The following is a 20,500-nucleotide window of genomic DNA, read 5'->3' on the forward strand; positions in this document are numbered from 1 at the left end:
TTGCTGTTAAAGAGGAACTGCAGAGAGGGAGTGGGAAGAGGGGGGAAGGACTGCTCTGATAGTGACATGTGTAGCTGGCCAGTGACTGTTATCCTTTTCTGAGGTGCCTTCCAATCCCAGGGCTCTGTGGGAGGGATGGAAAAACAGCATAAAAAGCATTGTTTGAACTGAGCTTTCTCTGTGCCTTCACACTTACAAGTGACACAAGTTTTCCTCTGAGCAGTTTGAGGTGCAGTTTCTCAGAAACGCCTGCACCTATCTCCTTGAAACTTGGCAGGCTTTGTGGCCTCACCATGGGCCACCATCCTGGCAGTTTTCACCCCACTGTGTCTTAACACACACACGACACAAGTTTTTCTTTCAGGATTTTCAGATGATGTTTCCCATAAACACCTGCACATACCTCCTTGAACCTTGGCAGGCTTCATGGACTCAGAAGGGGCTATCATCCCCTGCAAGTTTCATCTGAGGCAGGAAGGAAATGACAAAGATATAGGCAGTTTCCTCCTTCCCCATTATAGCCTATGGGCGAAACGTCACAACAGCATTGAAACAGCAAAACAGTTTTGACAAAACAAAATGGAACAGCGCTTTCAAAATGAAACGAAACTTGAAATGAAAACTGTTCCCTTGAAACATTGAAACAGAAGTCAAAATTAAATGGTGCTGTTTCGCACAGGCCTATTATGCAGTATTATTTGGCTACTTCGCAGGTAGTGTCTTGTGTAGATGTGCCAAATAAGTCCTTGATTATGTTTCAATGCAAGTTGTCGTGGTACCAACTTTCCCAAATTTGTGTGACAAATATAACTGTGTTGGTCACACAAATTTCAGGTGCTAAGAAGATGATGAGAATAAGGGATTTATTAGCAGCTGCATTCCTATTTTATTTCTTCTCTTCCCTGGAGTAACCAGCTAACATGTATTTGAAATCCACACACCCTGGAGCTTATATAAAGTACAAGGTTTGAATGTGTTATAATGCCTACAGAAAACCTGTAGCATCAGCATTTTAAAAGATATCCTTTTTTGATCTCACACATTTGATTTATTTTGGGCACAAGCATTTTAATAAGTTAGCCTTCAAATTCTACGTAGGAGTACTTGCAGTAAGTTGAACAAACTGATCTCAATAGCTGAGTGAAGGAGGAAGGTAGTTTCTAGGGGTGTGACTTCAAGCAATGAAGAGCACAACCAGTACTTTGGACTACATCGGAAAATGTGATTGAAGCCAGTACAATTTGTGAGGCATTGGCACAATGTGAGCCCATGAGGACACCTCTTGGGAGACAGGAATCTGCATTTTATATAATGTGAGGTGTCTAAGTTACATTCAGGTAACTTGGGGGAACTGAAGAAATCCATCCTGAAGTTGATCCTTGGGATATGTATACCTGGATAAACAGGACGTCACTTCACACATCTGCCAGTATGACAGTTTTGTGAATTTAAGGGCTGGTGAAGAATATCTACATTTTGGGTTTGGGTATAAAATTTGGGTTTTGATGGATCCAAATATTTTTTCATGTACTGTGTCTGCTTTCCCTAAAATTGTGTTACTTTTCTTCAGAAGCTTTACAGCTGAACATGGTTTGTTTGGGTTTTTCTGGAAGTTTGTGGCTGAAACTTTTTTGGCTGTAAAAATAAAACTTTTTGTTCGTTTCTGAACTTTTTTCAAGTGGAAACTGAAAGTCAAGAATTTTGATTAGAACAGAAATACATTCTTGGCAACATTTTCCCAGGAAAAAAAATATCCATTTTTCCAAGGAGGTCAAGGGAATTATTCATGCAAGCAGCAGGACTGTGTCCTTTTGCAGGTATTGCTCCCATACTCAGCAGCCAGGTTTTCCCATGCAAGGAAAATGATAATGCGTGAACTGAAAAAGGGACAGCATTTATCATGAAGAATTCAGAACAATATTATAAAGATCTCTAGCCCTGATTACTACAAGGCAATTAAACTAGGGGTGATTATGAAATTGGGAGGTCGCTTAATCATCAGGTTGATTCATGGCTGTATCTTTTATTATTAGAAACCCAGTTTTCTGTGCAAAGTCCAAGTCTTTGTTGCCTTATATGCATTGGTGCTTTATGAAGCCAACATCAATAGCTTGGTCTATCTGTGTGCACCTGTGTCTGTCTGTGTACTAGTTTGTCTTTTAAAATGGGCTACCTGAAGGTGCTTTGTCTGGCAGCGCTGCTGACCTGCTCCTTCTCCTTTACAGTAGGTTTGCCATTTTCTATTTCTTAGCCTAAGGCCCAACTGGGATTTCACTGTTTTTTTTTCTGGGAATGTAAAATTATCTATTTATTTTACAGATCAGAAACTCCGCCAAAGAAAAAGGTAATAATGGCATGGTTATATGCATCAGTCTAATAGAAAATGGAGAGGGGTCAGTTAGTTTTACAGGCTAGGATAATGTTTGGCTGGAAGTCACTGCCATCTGGATAATAATATATATGTGTTGATTTGTTTGATAGTTTATGACATAGATGAAGGGCAGCTGAGAAGCAACATCCCGGAAATAAATGCAGGTAAGGAAACAAGATGGGAAAAATTATATGTCTGTCTGCTGATTTGTTGTTTTTGGGACTTGCAAAGCCTGTGACAGAGGATGGGGCTGGGCAGAGATAGCTTCCCCAGTACGAAGAGAAATCTCAAGTATAACATGAAGAAAGTGTGTTCTGTAGAAGAGATGAAAATGTGTGACTTTCATCAGCTGGTTGAGGAGAGGTAAGACTTGATGGTAAAAGGAAGCAGGAGGTAGGTCTGGGGGAAAAGGGATTTGATAGAGAGTTGGTGCCATGCAAAGTCCCTCAAGGACAAAGACACAGCACATCAAACCCTAAGGTTTACTTCCAAAAAGTGGTTGTGGGCAACCAGTGGTCAGCAGAAGGGTCAAAAATTGAACATTTGGGGAACAAGGCAATGGGAGGACAGGCTTAATGGGCATTTGTGTTAGTCCAAGCTAAGCTGCTTAGTTCCAAATTTTCTCCAAAATGAAACTTTGGGTGAACTCCTTGGAGAGACTCTAATTGAACTGCACAGGTTTGCAACTTTTACTCTACTTACATGCCTCTTAAATAAGTTACTTGGGTTCATGCTGCATGATGACAGAGATGGGAGGATAAATTATTTCTGCAGTAAAATATTCTCATGCCCTTACGAGGACTTCACCCACACTTTTTTCATCTGCTGATACCGCTTGTTATCTGCTTTTCATTGGCTGATGACAATCGGTTAGTTTTGCTGACAGAGGATATTGTGCTGATACTTTTTCTACTCCTAAAAAAATCTTGCTTCTACATGCAAAAGAAAAAAAAAAGTCTTAACAGTTAATTTGATGGTGAAGTTTACCATATGCATTGTGATGTATGATATTAAATGAAGACAAAAAGAGGTGTGTATATATTGCTGGCTTTCAGATGCCTTAGTAGTCTATTCAGACTCTACTCTGGATATTGAATTTGAGATTTACAGTTTACATAAAACAGACATTTGTGTACCTAAGTCTGAAATGAGTGTCCATATGCGCATCTAAATGTCTACAAATAACCTGTTTGTATATTTAAGTTGAACTGTGTAAAAGCACACGAAGGACATAAGCCTATCTTATTCCCTCGCTTTAAATAAACATCCATTGTAAGCAAGTGCAGTAGAATTGTCTATTGTGGTGATCTTATCTCTTCCCTACAGTATCTGACATTGGGCACTAGTGGAGACAGGTTACTGATGTATTCTGGTGTGCCGCTTCTGGTTTTGTTTGGTTTTACTGAACAGAGAGATGGATGGGAGCTGCAACGGTCAAATTCAGTTCTTCAATTCCCTAATGACATGGGTTGAGTTTGGTACAAAATACTGGAATTGTTCATATCATGAATTATCCTGACCTACTTTAAACTACCATTTATCTCATTTCAGCAACAAGGAGGCGGCTTTTTGAAGGTGATATTATCTTACCGGTATGTAATACTAATCAGATAATGTTTCTGGGAAATTGTAGAGCATGTTTAAAATGTTAACAAGAAATGTGTTGATTTTCTTAACAGCCAGAGAGAAATGCACTAAGAAACAGCTCATACAGATGGAAATTTCCTATCCCCTACATCCTGGCTGACAGCTTGGGTAATAAGGCACTTTTGTTAACTTTATTAGATGTATGATGGATCCTTGCTTAGCTGAACTCTTTTGGAAAATCCCCTTTTATTTGCAAAATGTTCATACATATGAGACATCTGTAGTATATAATAATACCAAAAAGGAAGAGACACATAAAAACTAAACTATATGTAACAGTCTAGAAGCATTATAATACTACCATAACAAAATCTGTAGGTGCATGTGTTCACTTTTTGCATTTATGGTGACCAGGTTAGGACTTCAAATAATCCGAGCGTACCTATACATAGGGATCAGAAAAGTGAGAGCCTCTTGTACTCCATTTTGTACAGTTGGCATGTAGTATTGGTTTTAATAACACTGGGACCCCCTGACATTGGAGATACCTACAGTGCAGCTATGGCAATTTAATAATTTTTAATTAATAGTTAATTACAAATTAATTAGTAGTCTCAGCTCAGCAGCTCTGTTAATGAAATACAGATTTTTTTTCAATGAAAAGTTTAAAGCCATTTTCCTTTTTTTGAGATCTCGTTTAAGAAACTGTTCAGAAGGCTTAACAATTTGTTGGCTGGCATTTATAGTAAATGTTTGACAACCATCTCACCCATCTCTCATAAAATATATGCAACCAGATGTAGGGACAGGTAAAGTTCATAGCATGTAGCAATCGAAATTATACAACCGCATTCAAAGCACTAAATGCATCCAATGAGATTATTTCAGTTAAGGCTCTTTGATAAATCAGCAACTAGAGAACCCATTGCCATTCACCTTTGTCATGGCATAAAATGTGGTTGTCTTTGATCAAGAAGGATGAGGATGACTCCATTCTCTGATAATAGCCTATTCATTCTGTTTCTTTCAAATTGATATTTTGAATTTTGCTTGCTATTTAATAATTTAATAAAATTATTAATTTAATATAGGAGAAATGATTAATATCATTTACTACAATAGTGGCACCAGTCAAGATCTGGGCTTCTCTGTGCTGAGTACTGTGGAAACAGAAAATCTGGGGCCATATCCAAATAGACCTTGTAGGCACTTCTGTTACAATACCTCAGATTTAAGCTTCTCATCCCAAGAGGTTGATCCCATTTGACTAGACTCGTCCTTATGGGCACCTTCAGAGGACTGATTAGGGCCACTTTTGCTCTGCGGTGATCCTACTCCACCTAGAAAGGTGTATAATCCCATTTTCAGAGAGACACCATGGAGAGCAGCTGTATGATAGAGGGGAAAGGGCCTTCCACCTTGTATCCTAGTAGCTTAGAAGTGCTTAGGACACTTCCCCAGGGATTGTGAGACACAAATCCTAGACCCACCCTAGGCCTGGGGCTCCCTTTGAGAGCAATGCTCATTTCACTGAGCCACAGAGTGAGGCTTCCTTTGACTTGCTTTCTTGCTGGACCCATATATCTTCCTGTGTTGGCTGCCCAATGATCCAACTTCAATAGCAGGGGTGGAAGGTGTGCTTGACCCTAAATATCTTGTGGCCTTGTAGTTAGGAAATTTTCCTGGGAAGTAGGAGATATGGATTCAAACTCTCTCTGGGTGAGGGGGGATGGTGGCAGGAACCTGAGGCTATCATGAGCTATTAGGCTAAAAGTTAAGAAGACTTCCCCTGGTCTGCCCTCCAAATCCCATTTTGGGGACTTGTACGGAGTTGCTTTATTTCTCAAGTGGAATAATATCACTAATTGACCAACAGTTGTTTTAAGTGTTGGCAATGTATCAGGTCAGGAGTGTAGCTATGCTTGTGCCACATCAGTTCATCTTGTCTGTCACAGAAATACCTGAAAATCCTATCTTTGCATTTTGCAGGAAAATTAATACCATTTCTTCTCTTTCAGATCTGAATGCTAAGGGAGTTATCTTGCAGGCCTTTGAAATGTTCCGATTGAAAACTTGTGTTGATTTCAAACCCTATGAAGGAGAAAAGACGTACCTCAAATTTGAGAAACTAGATGGGTAATTGTATATTTATGAACTGATTTATAACATAATTTATTTGATTTATGGACTGGTTACATTTTGATTTCCTGATCTTTTCCTGTGCATGTGTGTTCATTTGGTGAATTTCAGTGTGTGTGTATTTGCATCCTAGCTATGGGAGAAGACACAAATATCTTTAAGCTAAGATTTCTCCCCCAGAATGAATTTGCATCATGTGATAAAAAGAAGCCAGTGTCGATGGGTTAACCAGGCAAAGCTTTTGCCTGGTCTCCCTTCCTGATATTCTTGATATATGTTCTTCAAATTGTTTTTGTTCTGAGTTCCAGCTGTAGGAGAGATCACTTCTCTGTGTGTGTGTGTGTTAATGAAGCAGTTGAAATCCTCCAAATTAACAAATTCTGCCTGGTAAAAGCTGGAGCAACCTGTCAGTAGGTTGTTTTCAGTGAGTGAACTTGGCTTTGGTCCATCAGAGCCCAGCTTTACTGATTTTGGCACATGCTGTAGGAACCACCTGTTTTCTAAGACTTTTGTTGGGACGACTCAGTCAGGGAGTGGGTTGGACGGGCATGATGATCCTCTTTAGGCACAGACAGAAAAGCAGCTCCCCATTGTAATTCATGGCACTTCAAAGGAAGGGCTATGAGTTTCAATGATCCCTCAGACCTAACAGAAGTTTGCTGTTGGGTGCTGGGGGTTGGGGAATCCAGCTGTTCTTTAGAGCAGCTGCAAGCCTTCAGCTGTTCTCCTGATAGCAATACTCCACTCTCTCCCAGCCATGGCCCTGCTTTCAGAACGGGAGGGAAGAAAGGGAGCGGAGGGAGCTCATTCTGGGTGTTCCCCAGCTAGTGATAGCAGGTAGGGCAGGCATGTCGACTGAAGCTGCCGCATCCTTGGGGGGCTTCGATCCACCCACACCACCCTTCAGCTCCGCCTGAAAAAACCCCAGACTGAGCTTCCTTTTTTTTCTTTCCCCCCTCCCACTTTGAAGGCAACATCAAAGCTGGGCTGAGCTACAGTCAGCCAAGTCCTGAATGCAGCCACAATTTGCTCCATTTTGGAGCATCTTCATCTGAACCCTATTGCATAAGGGTTAAGATTTTCATGAGATTGTGCCCTTTTAAAGTGCTCTGTAGCCATGCACTTGTGTTTGGTAACAGCTGTGGAGTGCTTTCAGGGGCCAAATTGGGTGAAAATTGTCACTTCTGTCTGCGTCTCTTGGTTAGAGTTTGGTTAGAGTTAGTGGGGCTGTTTGGTTAGAGAAGGAGGTTGTAGATTGTCCTCTGTCTCAGACATAGGAGGTAATTGTTATTCTTTTGACATTTTACTAGTTTAAGGCATAGGCAGGCAAGGTTCTTTGAGTAGATGTGATATCTTTTATTAGACCAATGGAGACATTTAAGACAAGTGCATAAAGTCAAACACTTCAAGCCATGTTTGTGAACACACCCAAGGAAGTCTGTATCCATCAAGCTTTTAGTTAAATCACTGCAAACTTCTGGGTGCTAAACACTTCTGCAGGCATACTGCGAAAGAGGGCTAAATAGTCGACCATCTTGCCTGCTCGTAGCTGCAGACTATGGGGTGCTAAGGCTCCGCCATTACTCCCTTATGTTGGCTACCCACATTGGAGGATAAGCAGTCTCTGCAGAGCTGCTGCACCCACTCCCATATCTGTGAGCTGGGATTACACAGCGCGTGGGAAAGACCTTGCTTTCACCTCCCTAGCACATTGCCCAATGCAGGAGAATGCATGCTGTGCTGCACCACTGTGTCAGCTCTCCCATCCCAATGGAGCAAAGTGAAACCAGGAGGCTAATTGTTTCCTTTAGACACAGTCTGCTTCCCAGTCTGTTTCTGGGGCAGTGCAACTGCATGCTACTCTGGGCCTGGGGTCTGTGGCAGTTTTACAATTAAGGTGGATCCAGGCATGCAATTTTGGAAGCATTTATTTTGTGTTGTATCTTAATTTAATAACTGAGTTAGTAAGTGAAGACAAATCATACAAAGTATTAAACAAACTGGTTGCAATAACTGAATATTTGTCCTACAGCTGCTGGTCTTATGTGGGGGATCTTCAGACTGGTCAAACTGTATCTATTGGTGACCGGTGCGACTATAAATACCTAGTGGAACATGAGGTCTTGCATGCGCTGGGATTCTACCATGAGCAGTCAAGGACAGACCGTGATGACTATGTTAAGATATGGTGGGATCAGATCACTGAAGGTAATCTGCAATGCTGTGATCACATTAGAATAATAGGGTTGGAAGGAATCTCAAGTGTCATCTCAAGCCATCTCAGACTGATATCTCTTCAGTTTCTTCCTGAAAACCTCCAGTGAGGGAGATTCCACAGTTTCTTATTATTCCATTGTCCTAGTGTTCTTATCATCCTGAAACACAAAAATATATGTTCTTTTAGTAATGAGTCTTCTGTCTGTGGACTTTGAAAAAAAAATCTTTATTTCCATTTTAGTATCTGTATTTTAAATATGGGAATAATAATGGCTGTTTATCTGTTGTAGATATGAGCATTAGCTAATGATGTATGTAAATCACTTTGAATATGTTAAGTTCTAAGTCTCATTCTCAGTGGGCACGTCTACACGTACATTTATGTCACATTAAATTTACTGCATAGTAAGTTACTGTGCAGTAAACGGGTTTAGGCCAGCATCTACACATGCGGGTGTTAAAGCACAGTAACCCTGTGTGTAGACCAACTTTGGACTAAATTTCATCCCAAGTCAGTCCATACACACACAGTGCTACTGCGCAGTAAGGCGTCTACATGTGCATTACTGCACAGTAACTAATCAGGCATAAATTTGATACCTGCAGGTATAAAATTTACACTGAAGTCGGAGTAAGTCAATAGATTTACTGTGCAGTATGAATGAGCACGTGTAGACGCTGCCCATATTGCACAGTAATTTTTGGTTACTGCGCAGTAATGTCGGTTACTCCACAGTAAATGTGCATGTGTAGACATGCCCAGTCTAGTCTAATTATATCTTTTTTTCTAGGTTATGCATATGCTTTTGACAAACACAATGATAGTTACCTATTGGACCTAAATACCCCATATGATTATGAATCTGTTCTGCATTATGGACCTTATTCTTTCAACATCCATAGCAACATCTCTTCTATCACAACTAAAATTCCTAAATTCAATGAGATTATTGGGCAAAGGCTGGATCTGAGTAGGATCGACTCACTTGAGCTGAATAAGTTATATGGCTGCTGTAAGTTTATTTTTCTTTTCCCAGTATTTTGATATACTAGTTTGTGTTCTGCAGTACATCAGTAAAGTCATGTGACAGGAGATGTAATGCTTCAGCTTTGGACAAAGGATCTTTTAGCAATAGTAGAAAAATATGGCCCTCATTCTGCAGAGTGATCAATATGGACTGGCTCATGTGAAGTCCTAGTGGAAGAGTCTATAGGGTCCACAAACACAGACAGCAATACAAGATTAGGGTCTTTCAATAATAATTAGTGTTTCATTCATGGACTGCTGTCAGTAAGCAGGATGTTTTTCAAAGCATATGAGAAATTATAGCACAGCATTTAAGGTAATAGTCTAGGACCTAGGAGACCCATGTTCAATTTTTTTCCTGTGTGATCTTAGAAAAAGTCACATGACGCCATATCCAAAAGGTGTGATTTCGGTGGGAATCTTGGCACCTAACTACCATTTTGAATATGCCCTTTCGTGTCTCTGAGCCTCATCTCCCAACTGCAAACTCATGGGGATGCTGAGAAGGTAAATAGGTTAAGCATACATGGGATACTCAGATCCTCTTCTGGTGTTCAGTATGCGAGTTGACAGTGTCCCTTGGTTCCTATGTAAAATGCATGTACAGAAACACACATGCTCTATATCTAACAGCTTCCAGCCTCACTTTGTTGGATCAGTGCACCTTCGAGAACATCAATATCTGTGGGATGGTGCAGGGTGAACAAGATGATGCCGACTGGGGCCATACTCTAGGCAAACCTGGAAATGAGGACCACACCTTACTGGGGCACTGTAAAGGTAGGGTACTTGTGTGCATTTTTCTTTGTAGTAATAATGCAAGAATATTACCATACTTCAACTTTCTCTGAAAATAAATATGATAGAGAGGTAAGTGACAGCGATGCCAGTTTTAAGGGTTAGTCTGAACAGTTGCTATCAAGCCTGTGTGCTTAGTCATCAGACAGAAGGATCAGTGATTTTCATTTGAGGGGGCTGTAGAACTCAAGAACTTTCTAAAACTGTTTGAAAACTGCTCCGGGTCAAGTAAAGACACAGAGAGGGAGCAAGGTTATTGTAAACTGGTATAGCTCCCCTGGCTTCAGCAGAGCCCCACTGGATTGAACAAAGTGAGGATCTGCCTTTTCTTTATGCACACGTGCTCTTACTTTGCATCAATTTCTAATTCTTGAATGATTGAAGCTACCACTGCCCAAGTATTTCCAAGCAATTGCATTGCTGGGAAAATATCATGAACACTTCTCAGGACCTGGGCCTCATTACACAATATCATAACGCACAAAACTAGTTTAGAACAAATCCTGACTTTAAAAGTTATACAAGTTTAAAGAAATATGGAACAAATCCTCAGCAAAGTGTCAGTGTATTTGTTTTTAGTGGAATTGGGGGTGTAGCTTGGGGGAGATGCATTTAAACCCCATGCCTGGTTTTAGTGCACAGTAAAAAGAAGACTGTGTAAACATGATCGTGCATGAAAGAACCCATCGGCAGAAGGGTTGCTGGCAAGGGGAGAGAGAGGCCTAATCTGACAAGACCTTAGTGAGACAAGTGATACAGTTAATGCAAGGACAAAACTGTGGGTGGTTAATAAGAAACAAGCGTGATATTTGTACAGTAATTCAAAGGGCTTACACAACAAAGTAGAAAAAATTGAGCTATTGGCATATAATAGAAAATTGTCTGTTTTAGGGGTAAGAGACACATGATGGAATAGAAACCATAACTGGGACACAGATATTGTAGTAGGTTCATAGGAAAGTAAGGCTGGAAGTTACCTTGTGAGGTCATCTGTTCCAAGCCCCTTGCTTAGAGCAGGATTATCCCTGACTAAACCATCCCAACCAAGCGTCTGCTCTTGAAAATGTATAGGGATGGAGATTCCACAGCTTCCCTAGGTAGCCTGTTTCAATGCGTGACCACCCTCACAGTCAAAATATTTGTCTTAGTCTCCAGCCTAAACGTCTTCTGCTGTATTTTGAGACCATTGCTCCTACTCCTATCCCCTATGGCCACAGAGAAAAGTCTATCGCCTTCCTCTTTATAATCTCCCTTCAGATATTTGAAGACTTATCAAATCCTCTCTCAGGCTTTTCCTCTTCAGACTCAACAGTCCTAGTTCTTTCATCTTTTCCTCCTAAGTCAGGTTTCCCAGGCCTCTAATTATTTTTGTTGCTCTCCGTTGGACTCTTTCCAGTCTGTCTGCATCTTTCTTGAAGTGTGGGGCCTAAAGCTGGGCATAGTACTCCAGGTAAGTCGTCACCAGTGCTGAGTAGAGAGAAAGAATCACTTCCCTTGATTTTCAAGAAGCATGTTAGTTAATACAACCCAGCATGCTGTTGATCTTTTTTCCAACAAAAGCAAATAGACATGCTTGTCAGGAAAAGTAGATATAAAGCTAAGCATATGGGGGTAACACTGCATGTTAATGACATGACAGACTCTAAAAAAATAAGGGGGAACATGGATAACGTAGAATCGATTTGGAACAAAATTACTTTAGGGCAATATGGTAAAAGAAATTCTGTGGGAAAAGTGCTAGAGATCCCAAGGGTCAGCTCTGGAGATGTACAGAGCTCTCTGTAATGTTGCTGGAGAGAGCAATGCAACAGGGAATTGTCTTTTTATGAGAGACTAACTTTCCAAATACAGATTGGGACACAAATGCTATCAATAAAGGTAGAGCTCAGTTATTCCAGTAGATGGATTGTTTCACTAAATAGTCTCGGAAGCCACGAGAAAGGCCATTTTAGATATGAGGCAATGGCATTTTAGGTATGGTTTTGGTAAACATTGAGGACTTGGTAGAAGAGCTGGTCATAGAAAAGAATCTTAGTTTGAGTGATCATGGGTCGATTCAGTTGAAATTACATGGAAGGATAAATAAAAGTAGGTTTGCAACTGTGGTTTTTAATTTCAAAGGGCAAACTTTAATGAACTAAAAATAGTGAAGTCAGTTGGACATCGGGGCTCAAGGGCTTCAACAGGGAGGAGGCTTGGGATGCCTTTTAGTCAAAAATACAAACTATTTCTGGACCTTTGTCTCAGGTAGAAGAGAAAAATCATAGAGAAAAGCTCCAAGAAGAATGATAAAGAGTATTTGGAGATTCTATAAAGAATGCATTTTTTTTTTAGATGGGGGATATTTTATGCATTTGGATACCAGGACTGGAAATGCCAGTCAGTCAGCTCTTCTGGAATCTCGTGTCTTTTATCCAAAGAGGAAAGAGAAATGCCTGCAGTTTTTCTACAAGCTCAATGGAAGCCCACAAGATAAGCTAGTTATCTGGGTTAAAATGGATGATGGAACTGGCAACGTAAGGAAGATGGTAAAGTTGCACACCATCCAAGGTGAGAGTTTCTGTGATGTGTATATTTTTATCAACTCCAACTCTGATGAGGGAAATTGCATCTGCTTTACTGCTGACAGTTCCAGTGCTGGATCCTCTGACTACCTCATTCTTTGAAAGCCAGATATAAGGGTGGAGGTGTTATAGGCCTATATTCAAATGGATAGATATGTTAAGTCCTGGAATACATAGCCCTCAAGGTCTGGGACAGACATTACATAAACCAGTTTGAGCTCAATCACTTAATTCTGATACTATTTTCAACCAGGTTTATCTCAAACTGGCTTCGGCCATTCTGAAACTGGCTTATGTGCACTGAATGTCTGTTCTGCTACAATGTTTAAACCAGTTTCTGATCACTTAAACCAGTTTCTGTGTAATGTCTGTCCCAAGCCCAAAGGTCTTTTACTGAATGTAATAGTTCAATACAAGAAGGACTCCACCTCAGCACCATCTCTTTCTACCAGAAGCAGGGTGGGCTGGATAGACTTGTCAGGCTTTTCTGTCATTGTAGGAGATTTAAAAAATATGGGGGCAAATGTTTGTTTTTAGTGTAAATAGAGACTGACACCATTTACATCAAATGTGTAACTGGTTTTACAATGGTACAACTGTTGTTTTCTTTGCATATTAATGATCGCGAGTTCTTAGGCTATTGTTGGTATCGAACAGCTAGCGGTGTAAGTAAATGCAAGTGCCTAAGTGTGATTTATTCTACCCTGCTTGGATCCCTGAGAAACTGATAATACAAAAGGTAGGTGGTTCCTTCTCCTCCTCACTGCATTTTTGTTAGCTCAGTCTTAAGAGAAAGATAGTGTTTTGAAAAAGCAGCTGCATTAATAGATTTTCAGGGACTGCAGCATGGTGGAATAAAACTGTATTAAAGTACTTAAGCCCATCTAGGCACCCAGTAAATTAAATATCATCTTGCCTTTAGCATTCAAAGAAATTCCATCACATGATGCTTGAGGAAAACTGACCATGATTTATGACACTGATACCCATTTATCGCTCTTAAAAATGTTAATTTTCCCTTCAGCTGACGGAAAACATCACTGGAAGTTAGCCAATATTCCCTTTAACGTCCAAACCAAATTCCGCTATGCTTTTCAAGGCATCAGAGGAGATCCAGCCAGTTCTGGTGGTGGAATTACCATTGATGACATCAGCCTGACAGAGACAAAATGTCCCACCAGTGTCTGGCACATTAGGAACTTCACTACCCTTTTTAACAGTACTTCAAGAGGTGATTTCATCTCTAGCCCGGTATTCTACAGCTCAGAAGGCTATGGTTTTGAATTGAGGCTTTATCCCCATGGAAGAGCAACCTCCTCATATGTGAATTACATGGGGATTACTTTCCATTTGTGCAGCAGCGAGAATGATGGACTTTTAGAATGGCCTGCTGGGAACAGGCAAGTGATTCTCACTGTTCTGGATCAAGACCCGGAAGTAGCCCAAAGGATGTCCTTAAGCCTTAGCTTTACTACGAACCCTAACCAGCGGGTATATGGTAAGTCTTGGTCCACGGGTCATAAGATGGAAATGAGGAGCTTTTCCAGGGAAAGATGTTATAAAAACTGGATGCATGGTCAGATTTGTTCTGGTGGTAACTCTACTTGATGGGAGATGAATTTGAACCCATGTTTTCATCAGCTCCGATATTTTTCTCCAACAGAGAAAAACGACACACTCCAGTGGGATAAACCATCCATTACTGGAAATTTTTCTTCTTCCTGTAACTGTTATGTGGGCCCAGGTGCAGGCTGGAATTCTTTCCTGACTCATAGAGAAATGCAGTGGAAAAATTTCCTCAAAAACGATGATCTTTTCATCTTTGCAGATTTTGAAGGTATAGTATCATAACAGAGTACCCTGTCAACAATCAGAGAACAGAACATTTACTTAGCTTACTGTTACTAAGGAAGATGTAGAAGATTTAGGTTGTTTATATAGCTAGACATCATCATCTTCTAGAAAAGATTTTTCAATTGTCTAGTGATCTGCATGCCTTGATTGCTGGATGTCCCCAACTTTAGACTCGTTTAAAAGAACTTGATTCCCAGATTTATTTATGAGATCAGATTTTCAAAAAGTGCTTGACATTTTTCCTCTAAGGTGATCCCACTTGCATGCCCAAACACAGAGGTACCCAACAAATTATTAGTCAGTTTTGAAATTCTTGGTTTTGAAAATGAATCAGGCATCTATTGAGCATTGAAAAGCATGGCATAAGCAATAAGGACATTTTTGACCCTTCTGCACTTTATTATAGATCTGGTTCTATAATCCATACCTGCAAGGGCCCTCATTTTAACTATACTTGCTGCCTTGGTTGTCTTTACACATGCATTTACTGTGTATTAAATTTACTGCATAGTAAATTACTGTGCAGTAAGTGGGGTTTAGGTAGGCATCTACATGCAGGCATTACAGTTCAGTAACACTGTGCGGATCAACTTGGGGCTAAAGTTAGTCTTATGTCAATCCACACACACAGTGTTACTGTAGAGTAAGGCGTCTATATGTGTCTTTTTACTTAGTAACTAAATGGGCATAAATTTGATACCTGTATGATTCAGGTATTAAATTTACACCCAAGTCAGTGTAAGTCACCATAATAACTGTACAGTACAGCTGCGCACATATAGATGCATGCCTGTACTGTGCAGTAATTTTTTGGTTACTGCACAGTAACTGCATACATGTAGATGCACCCCTTGAGTAGTACCTTACTGCAGGAAATAGTTCATTGAACATAATGGGACTTGTTATACTAGAAAGCATTATACAGGGGGAACTTTAGAACTGGGTTCTGTGCTTAGCAGCTGGGAATTGGGATATAGTCATACAGTAACACTTAAAATTGGGTATTAACAGCACTAAGAAGACATAATGCAGGAGGATCTATTCTCCTGTCAGCACATATGCATCTGATTAATAAATCTAATTTCCTTTCTGACAACCACTCTAAGTCAATGCCCATTTCTAAAAATATTACTGCATCTTAAAGTTTTGAGTGTACACTGACTTCTATAAGTGCAAGCTACTCATTGGGTACCAACCTAACCCCCCCAGCCCTGGGTTGTGTCCCTCGGTAAGCCCTCAGTGTCTTGCTGGTAGTTCCAAGGCAGCTCAGTGTGTGATCAGCTAGGCACTGTCTTGTAGCCTTCCTCGCCAGGAGATCCTTCTCCAGCAGCTTGTAGGCCAGACTGCCTGCCTGCTCTCATGCACTGGCTTTATGCACCTCCTAAGCCCTGCCCCCTTGGTCATGTGGCCCTGCCACTCCCCATGGGTGTTCCCTTTCTGTGTCTAATGACCTGCCTGCTTTCTCAGCTCAGGCTTAGCTCAGCAGCCTGCAGCTTGCCGCCTGCCCATTTGCTAGTAGCCAGCTCACGAATAGCCAGCTGATCTCCTGCCTGCCAAATCTCCTACAGCCAGCCTGTTCCATGCAGTAGTCTCTTGACTGGCTGCAGGTGTCCCCCTCTCCCTACTGCAGCTCCCTGCCCAGGGCAGGGGGATTCCTGGCTGCCTGCCCCCTCGCAGTCCTAACTTCAGGGTTCTCTCCCCTTCAAGTGAAAGGGCCCACAGGCTCCCTGTCACAAGGACATTGAGCAACTTTTGGACGTTACTGATCTGAGTGATATACTAGACCATAAACTTTTCCCTCCCTGTCCATTCCTGCAATTAGTTTTAATAACAGCCATAAAACATGTGATTATGCAATGAATCTCATTAATCAAAACCGCACCCTGAATATTTTGGGCTCACTCCTATTTTGCTTTCTTCACCTGAACAGTATTATGCAGTCACTTAATTGCAGGTTGAGGCAGTCATGCAAGACTCTGCTCCCATGGCAAAAGAGAATTGCTCCTTGTGCATACACGGCGAAAGCAAAATGCGGGGAGGAAAGAGACCATTTTAGTCCAACAACCCAGTGGTCTGGGCACTTGCTTAGGGAGCAGGAGACCTTTGTTTCAGACCCTCCTCACCAGAGGAAGTTTGAGCCTGCATCTTTTACTTCCCTGCAAAGTGCTCTGGCTACAGGCCAAGCACTGTCCTGAACCCTTTGCAATCCTCCTCTTAAAGCCCGAATCACCCCAAATTTTGCTAGATGGGAAATCTGTTTCTGACTCATTCCTAGCCAGAAATGTATATGATCTAATAGATATACAAAATCAGGGTTCATATCTCTAGTGTGCAAAATTCCTAACTTTTACCTAGCTCTTCTAAGTCTCCCTTAATAAGAGCAATACCACTCGGGGCTGATTCTGGCCTCCCCTGTATATTGGGAGAAGCTTCATTAAATTAGTTTTGATTAGTACAATGCTGATGTGGGTGAGCCCAGGCATCTAGTAATAAAATGTTGAAGATATATGCAAGAAATTAGCAGTAGTGCTAGGAGGACTGTAGTTCTCTCCATTTATGAGCTAATTCAGCTTGGTAAATTAACGTCAGATTTGTGGGCATCCTCAAAGATCCGAGGCCTGCCTATGGAAGAGGCATATTGGTACCCAAGAGCATAAACAGCATTTTAGGTACTTTAATACTTAACTGCTGTGGATGTCATGACTCTATGTTGCACTGGAATCTGCCTTTTGCCAGTTTGCCTGTCATATGGGAAGTACTTTACTATATGATAGTCATGATAGTCATGTCTTTAAACATCTTTTTTTACAGATCTAACCCCTTGGATTAAATCTGAAGTCCCAGTCCGTCCTTGAAACGTGCTGAATCCCAGCACTAGAACAGCAAACAAAGAATCATCTACAATAAAATGAACAGTTTTTAACCATTTCATGAAAACAATTCATTTTTAATAGAACTTTTTGAACTGAGCTTCCTTGCTCCGGCATTGAAAAAGCAAAACTATAACTTCATCACAAAGTATTTTACCTAATTATCTAAAGTGTTTCTTAAATGCAAGGAACTTCCCCATACAGAACCATGTTTTCCTACATGATTGAATCCTCTCATTTATCATTATTCTGAATAACGCTGTTATCATCCTTGAATCCAAACTCTTCCTCCACAATTCCCACATTGGTACTGCTGTCTGTTGACCCTCAAGTAATATTGCCTGTTGTCACCATTTCTCATCCTTGACTTCATTTCCCTTCACCTTGATTATAAGAGATTCCTCTTGTCTGGATTCTCCTAACTTCAGCTCTCCAGAGTCTGGTAGATGACTGTACTCAAATGTGCTTCTGAGCATGCACTCAACTATGCCACCAAATTCTTTCTTTAAACAACTGAGACACCTTCCTCAGCTCTTTGGCCATTTCAAGACTCAGCTCAAAATTTTTGAAATAGATGTGAGGGGAGGGAAGAGGGTTCCTTTTGTGTTTGTGTGAAAGACTTGATGACATTTTATTACACTTTTTGGGCAAATGTTCCCCTCAGCTATCCCGGTTCATTGGCTTCAAAAGGTCTTGCAAAAGAGAGGAGTGATTGATTTGTCTTTTGAGACACGCAGCTTTCACCAAAAACTCTATACAAAATGCAGTATCCAACTGATGTACTATGATGTGGCTCTATAAACATTATACTTTATTATCCCAAATACATCGATAGATATGTTAAGAATACTAAATATCATCTATAGTCTTGTGTTGCTTCTCAGTGTAGGAGATTTAGCGGTCAGGTTTTTTCAGATTGCTTTATATTGTGTTGCTGCAGATATTTGTTCCTTTTCCACATGCATTTATGTTATGGATGCTACACACCTGTGGATCCTCTGTTATTGATTCACTATTTCATTTGCCTGTGCCCAGCTGCACTCACCCTCAGCATAGCCCTTGAAATTCCTTCTAACCCTTTGCTTCTAGAGGGTGAACCCTTGAAATGTTTCTTTATGCTAAGAAGCCATGGAGCATCCTTACTGACAATGGCACTTCTGCTAAAGAGATTTGTGGTTTTCCATATATATAGGCTTCAAAACAGGCCAACACAGTATTAGGTATTAGTATTAGTATACTGGGGAGGTGGAGAGGGGGACGACACAGACCTCTCCTCGTACTAACAAGTATATCTAGCTAGCTAGCTAGCTAGTTACCTTGCTAGCTATATTTCCTTATGCCCCTTTGTCCTTGGTTCATCTTGAGTTTTTGGAGAGTCCTTCTCAGCTTGTCAGAGTAACTTTTGTCTTACAGCTGGAGTAATCATAAGGCCACATTAGTTTCAGATATAAAAAGTTGTCTTGTTTAACATTTTGAATTTGGGGTAGAGCCTGGACCCTCATGCTGATCTGTGTGGCTCCTCCTCAACTCTTTGGGAGGTAATGTTTGAGGTATCATGTGATCTCTTAGAAGACCCCACTCCTCCTCCTCCTCCTCCTCCTCCTTTGGTACTCTTCATTCACAGAGGTGGTCTGCTGGACAGAAAGCCATTTTCCTGGAAAACATTGGAAGATATCTTCTCTCATTCAATCCTTTATGGATCTCCTTTGGTTGAGCATGGGGGAGAAGTTGGCTGGAGTCTACATTTCTACAGCCCCAGGGTAGAAGGGAAAGGGAGAAGGGCAACAAAATTGAGGAAAGGAATCAACTTCCAGTTTTACTGCTCTGCAGAAGCTCATACAGCGCCCAAAGCCAAGCAAATATTGGGGTAAGCTGTCTGAGCTGGAAATGGCTTCTTTGTTGGTAAAACCCTCAGTGCTGTTTTTCCTTAGCATTTAGAGTTGCTTATATTTTTTTCCAATTACTTACATTACTTACCTGTTGGTTAGTGTCAGACAGAGGTAGGAGAAGGCACCTTGTCTACATTCCTACATTTTGTCGTAGGAACAATTTGAATTAAACTAAATCCTTGCCCTGTCCAGTGTAGACTTGCAGCTCTCCAAATGTGTGACTTCTTCAGAGAATGCTCTCTAGTGATACTAAGCTAAATATTTCAGTTTTCACCAGCCTGGGCTAATAAGGTGTTACACTTCAGTTCTGCTAAAAAAGTAGCCAGAAAAAAAAGTGACCCATACGGCTGTATAGAGGAACCACTCAAAAAAAAATTTTAAATAGCTTTAATTAGCTTTCAGTAAAAATGGAACTTTTTAAACAGCTATGTACACACATAGTATTTTCTGAGCTCTTAAATACTATGTGTAACCAGTGTAAAAGGAACTTCATAGAATCCTGCAACCCCTTTCATTTATCCAAGGCTATATCAACATATTTCCAATGACTTCAATAGAATTAGGCTTGATTTTCACCAGTACAAGTCAGGTCCATTTATTCAAGTTCACTCTCACTCAGAAATTGAGCCTGGAAATGTTCCACTCAAAAAGTGAAAGTTTTAGGACGTTCAGAGAAACTGGGGAAAAAAAAAAGGTTTGATAATGGGAGCATTTAGGCAACCTGTATGGCTATCCCAAACCATTTGGCTCTAAGACAATCAGCAAATGTAGAACAAAGGTTAACAAGCTAAAAGAAGAAAAAACATACAGTTAGGGAGGCTAACCATTTCATACCAAGGGCAAGCTAGGAGGTGCTAACATAAATGTTTTGCATAGCTTGTATGCAGACTGTCTGACAGCAAGGCTGTTAAAGGCATACTATATTCTGCTGCGGTAAGTCCCACTGGGGGAGATAGAAGAGATTACAGCAGATGCTTCTAACCTACAGCATGTACCCACTGACCCAAATCCCTGCACAGCGAGGGTGTCATTGGCCATACTTGATAGTGCCATACATAGAAAGAGGTTGGCACAGATGGGACAGATTTTCATAGGGAGACTTCTCAGGCTGTCACTTGAGCATGATGCAGAGACTTGCCACTGCTCTCTCCCAACATGCAAAGCCCCACTTCCTACTGACACCC

The 20,500-nt window shown here is 40.8% G+C and overlaps 1 protein-coding gene across 1 annotated transcript; it reads left to right on the forward strand.

The window, feature by feature from the left end:
* Window positions 1-2,383: 2,383 nt before the first annotated feature.
* Window positions 2,384-17,412, forward strand: LOC102561804 (meprin A subunit alpha). The gene is made up of 12 exons (XM_059727230.1): window positions 2,384-2,393; window positions 2,482-2,535; window positions 3,923-3,963; window positions 4,051-4,126; window positions 5,977-6,094; window positions 8,130-8,305; window positions 9,106-9,327; window positions 9,975-10,121; window positions 12,474-12,689; window positions 13,728-14,201; window positions 14,367-14,540; window positions 17,369-17,412. Exons 1-12 carry the CDS (start codon window positions 2,384-2,386, stop codon window positions 17,410-17,412), a joined length of 1,752 nt encoding a protein of 583 aa, XP_059583213.1.
* Window positions 17,413-20,500: the final 3,088 nt, after the last annotated feature.

This window comes from Alligator mississippiensis, chromosome 1 (genome assembly GCF_030867095.1).
Source record: "Alligator mississippiensis isolate rAllMis1 chromosome 1, rAllMis1, whole genome shotgun sequence".
Taxonomy (NCBI): Eukaryota; Metazoa; Chordata; order Crocodylia; family Alligatoridae; genus Alligator; species Alligator mississippiensis.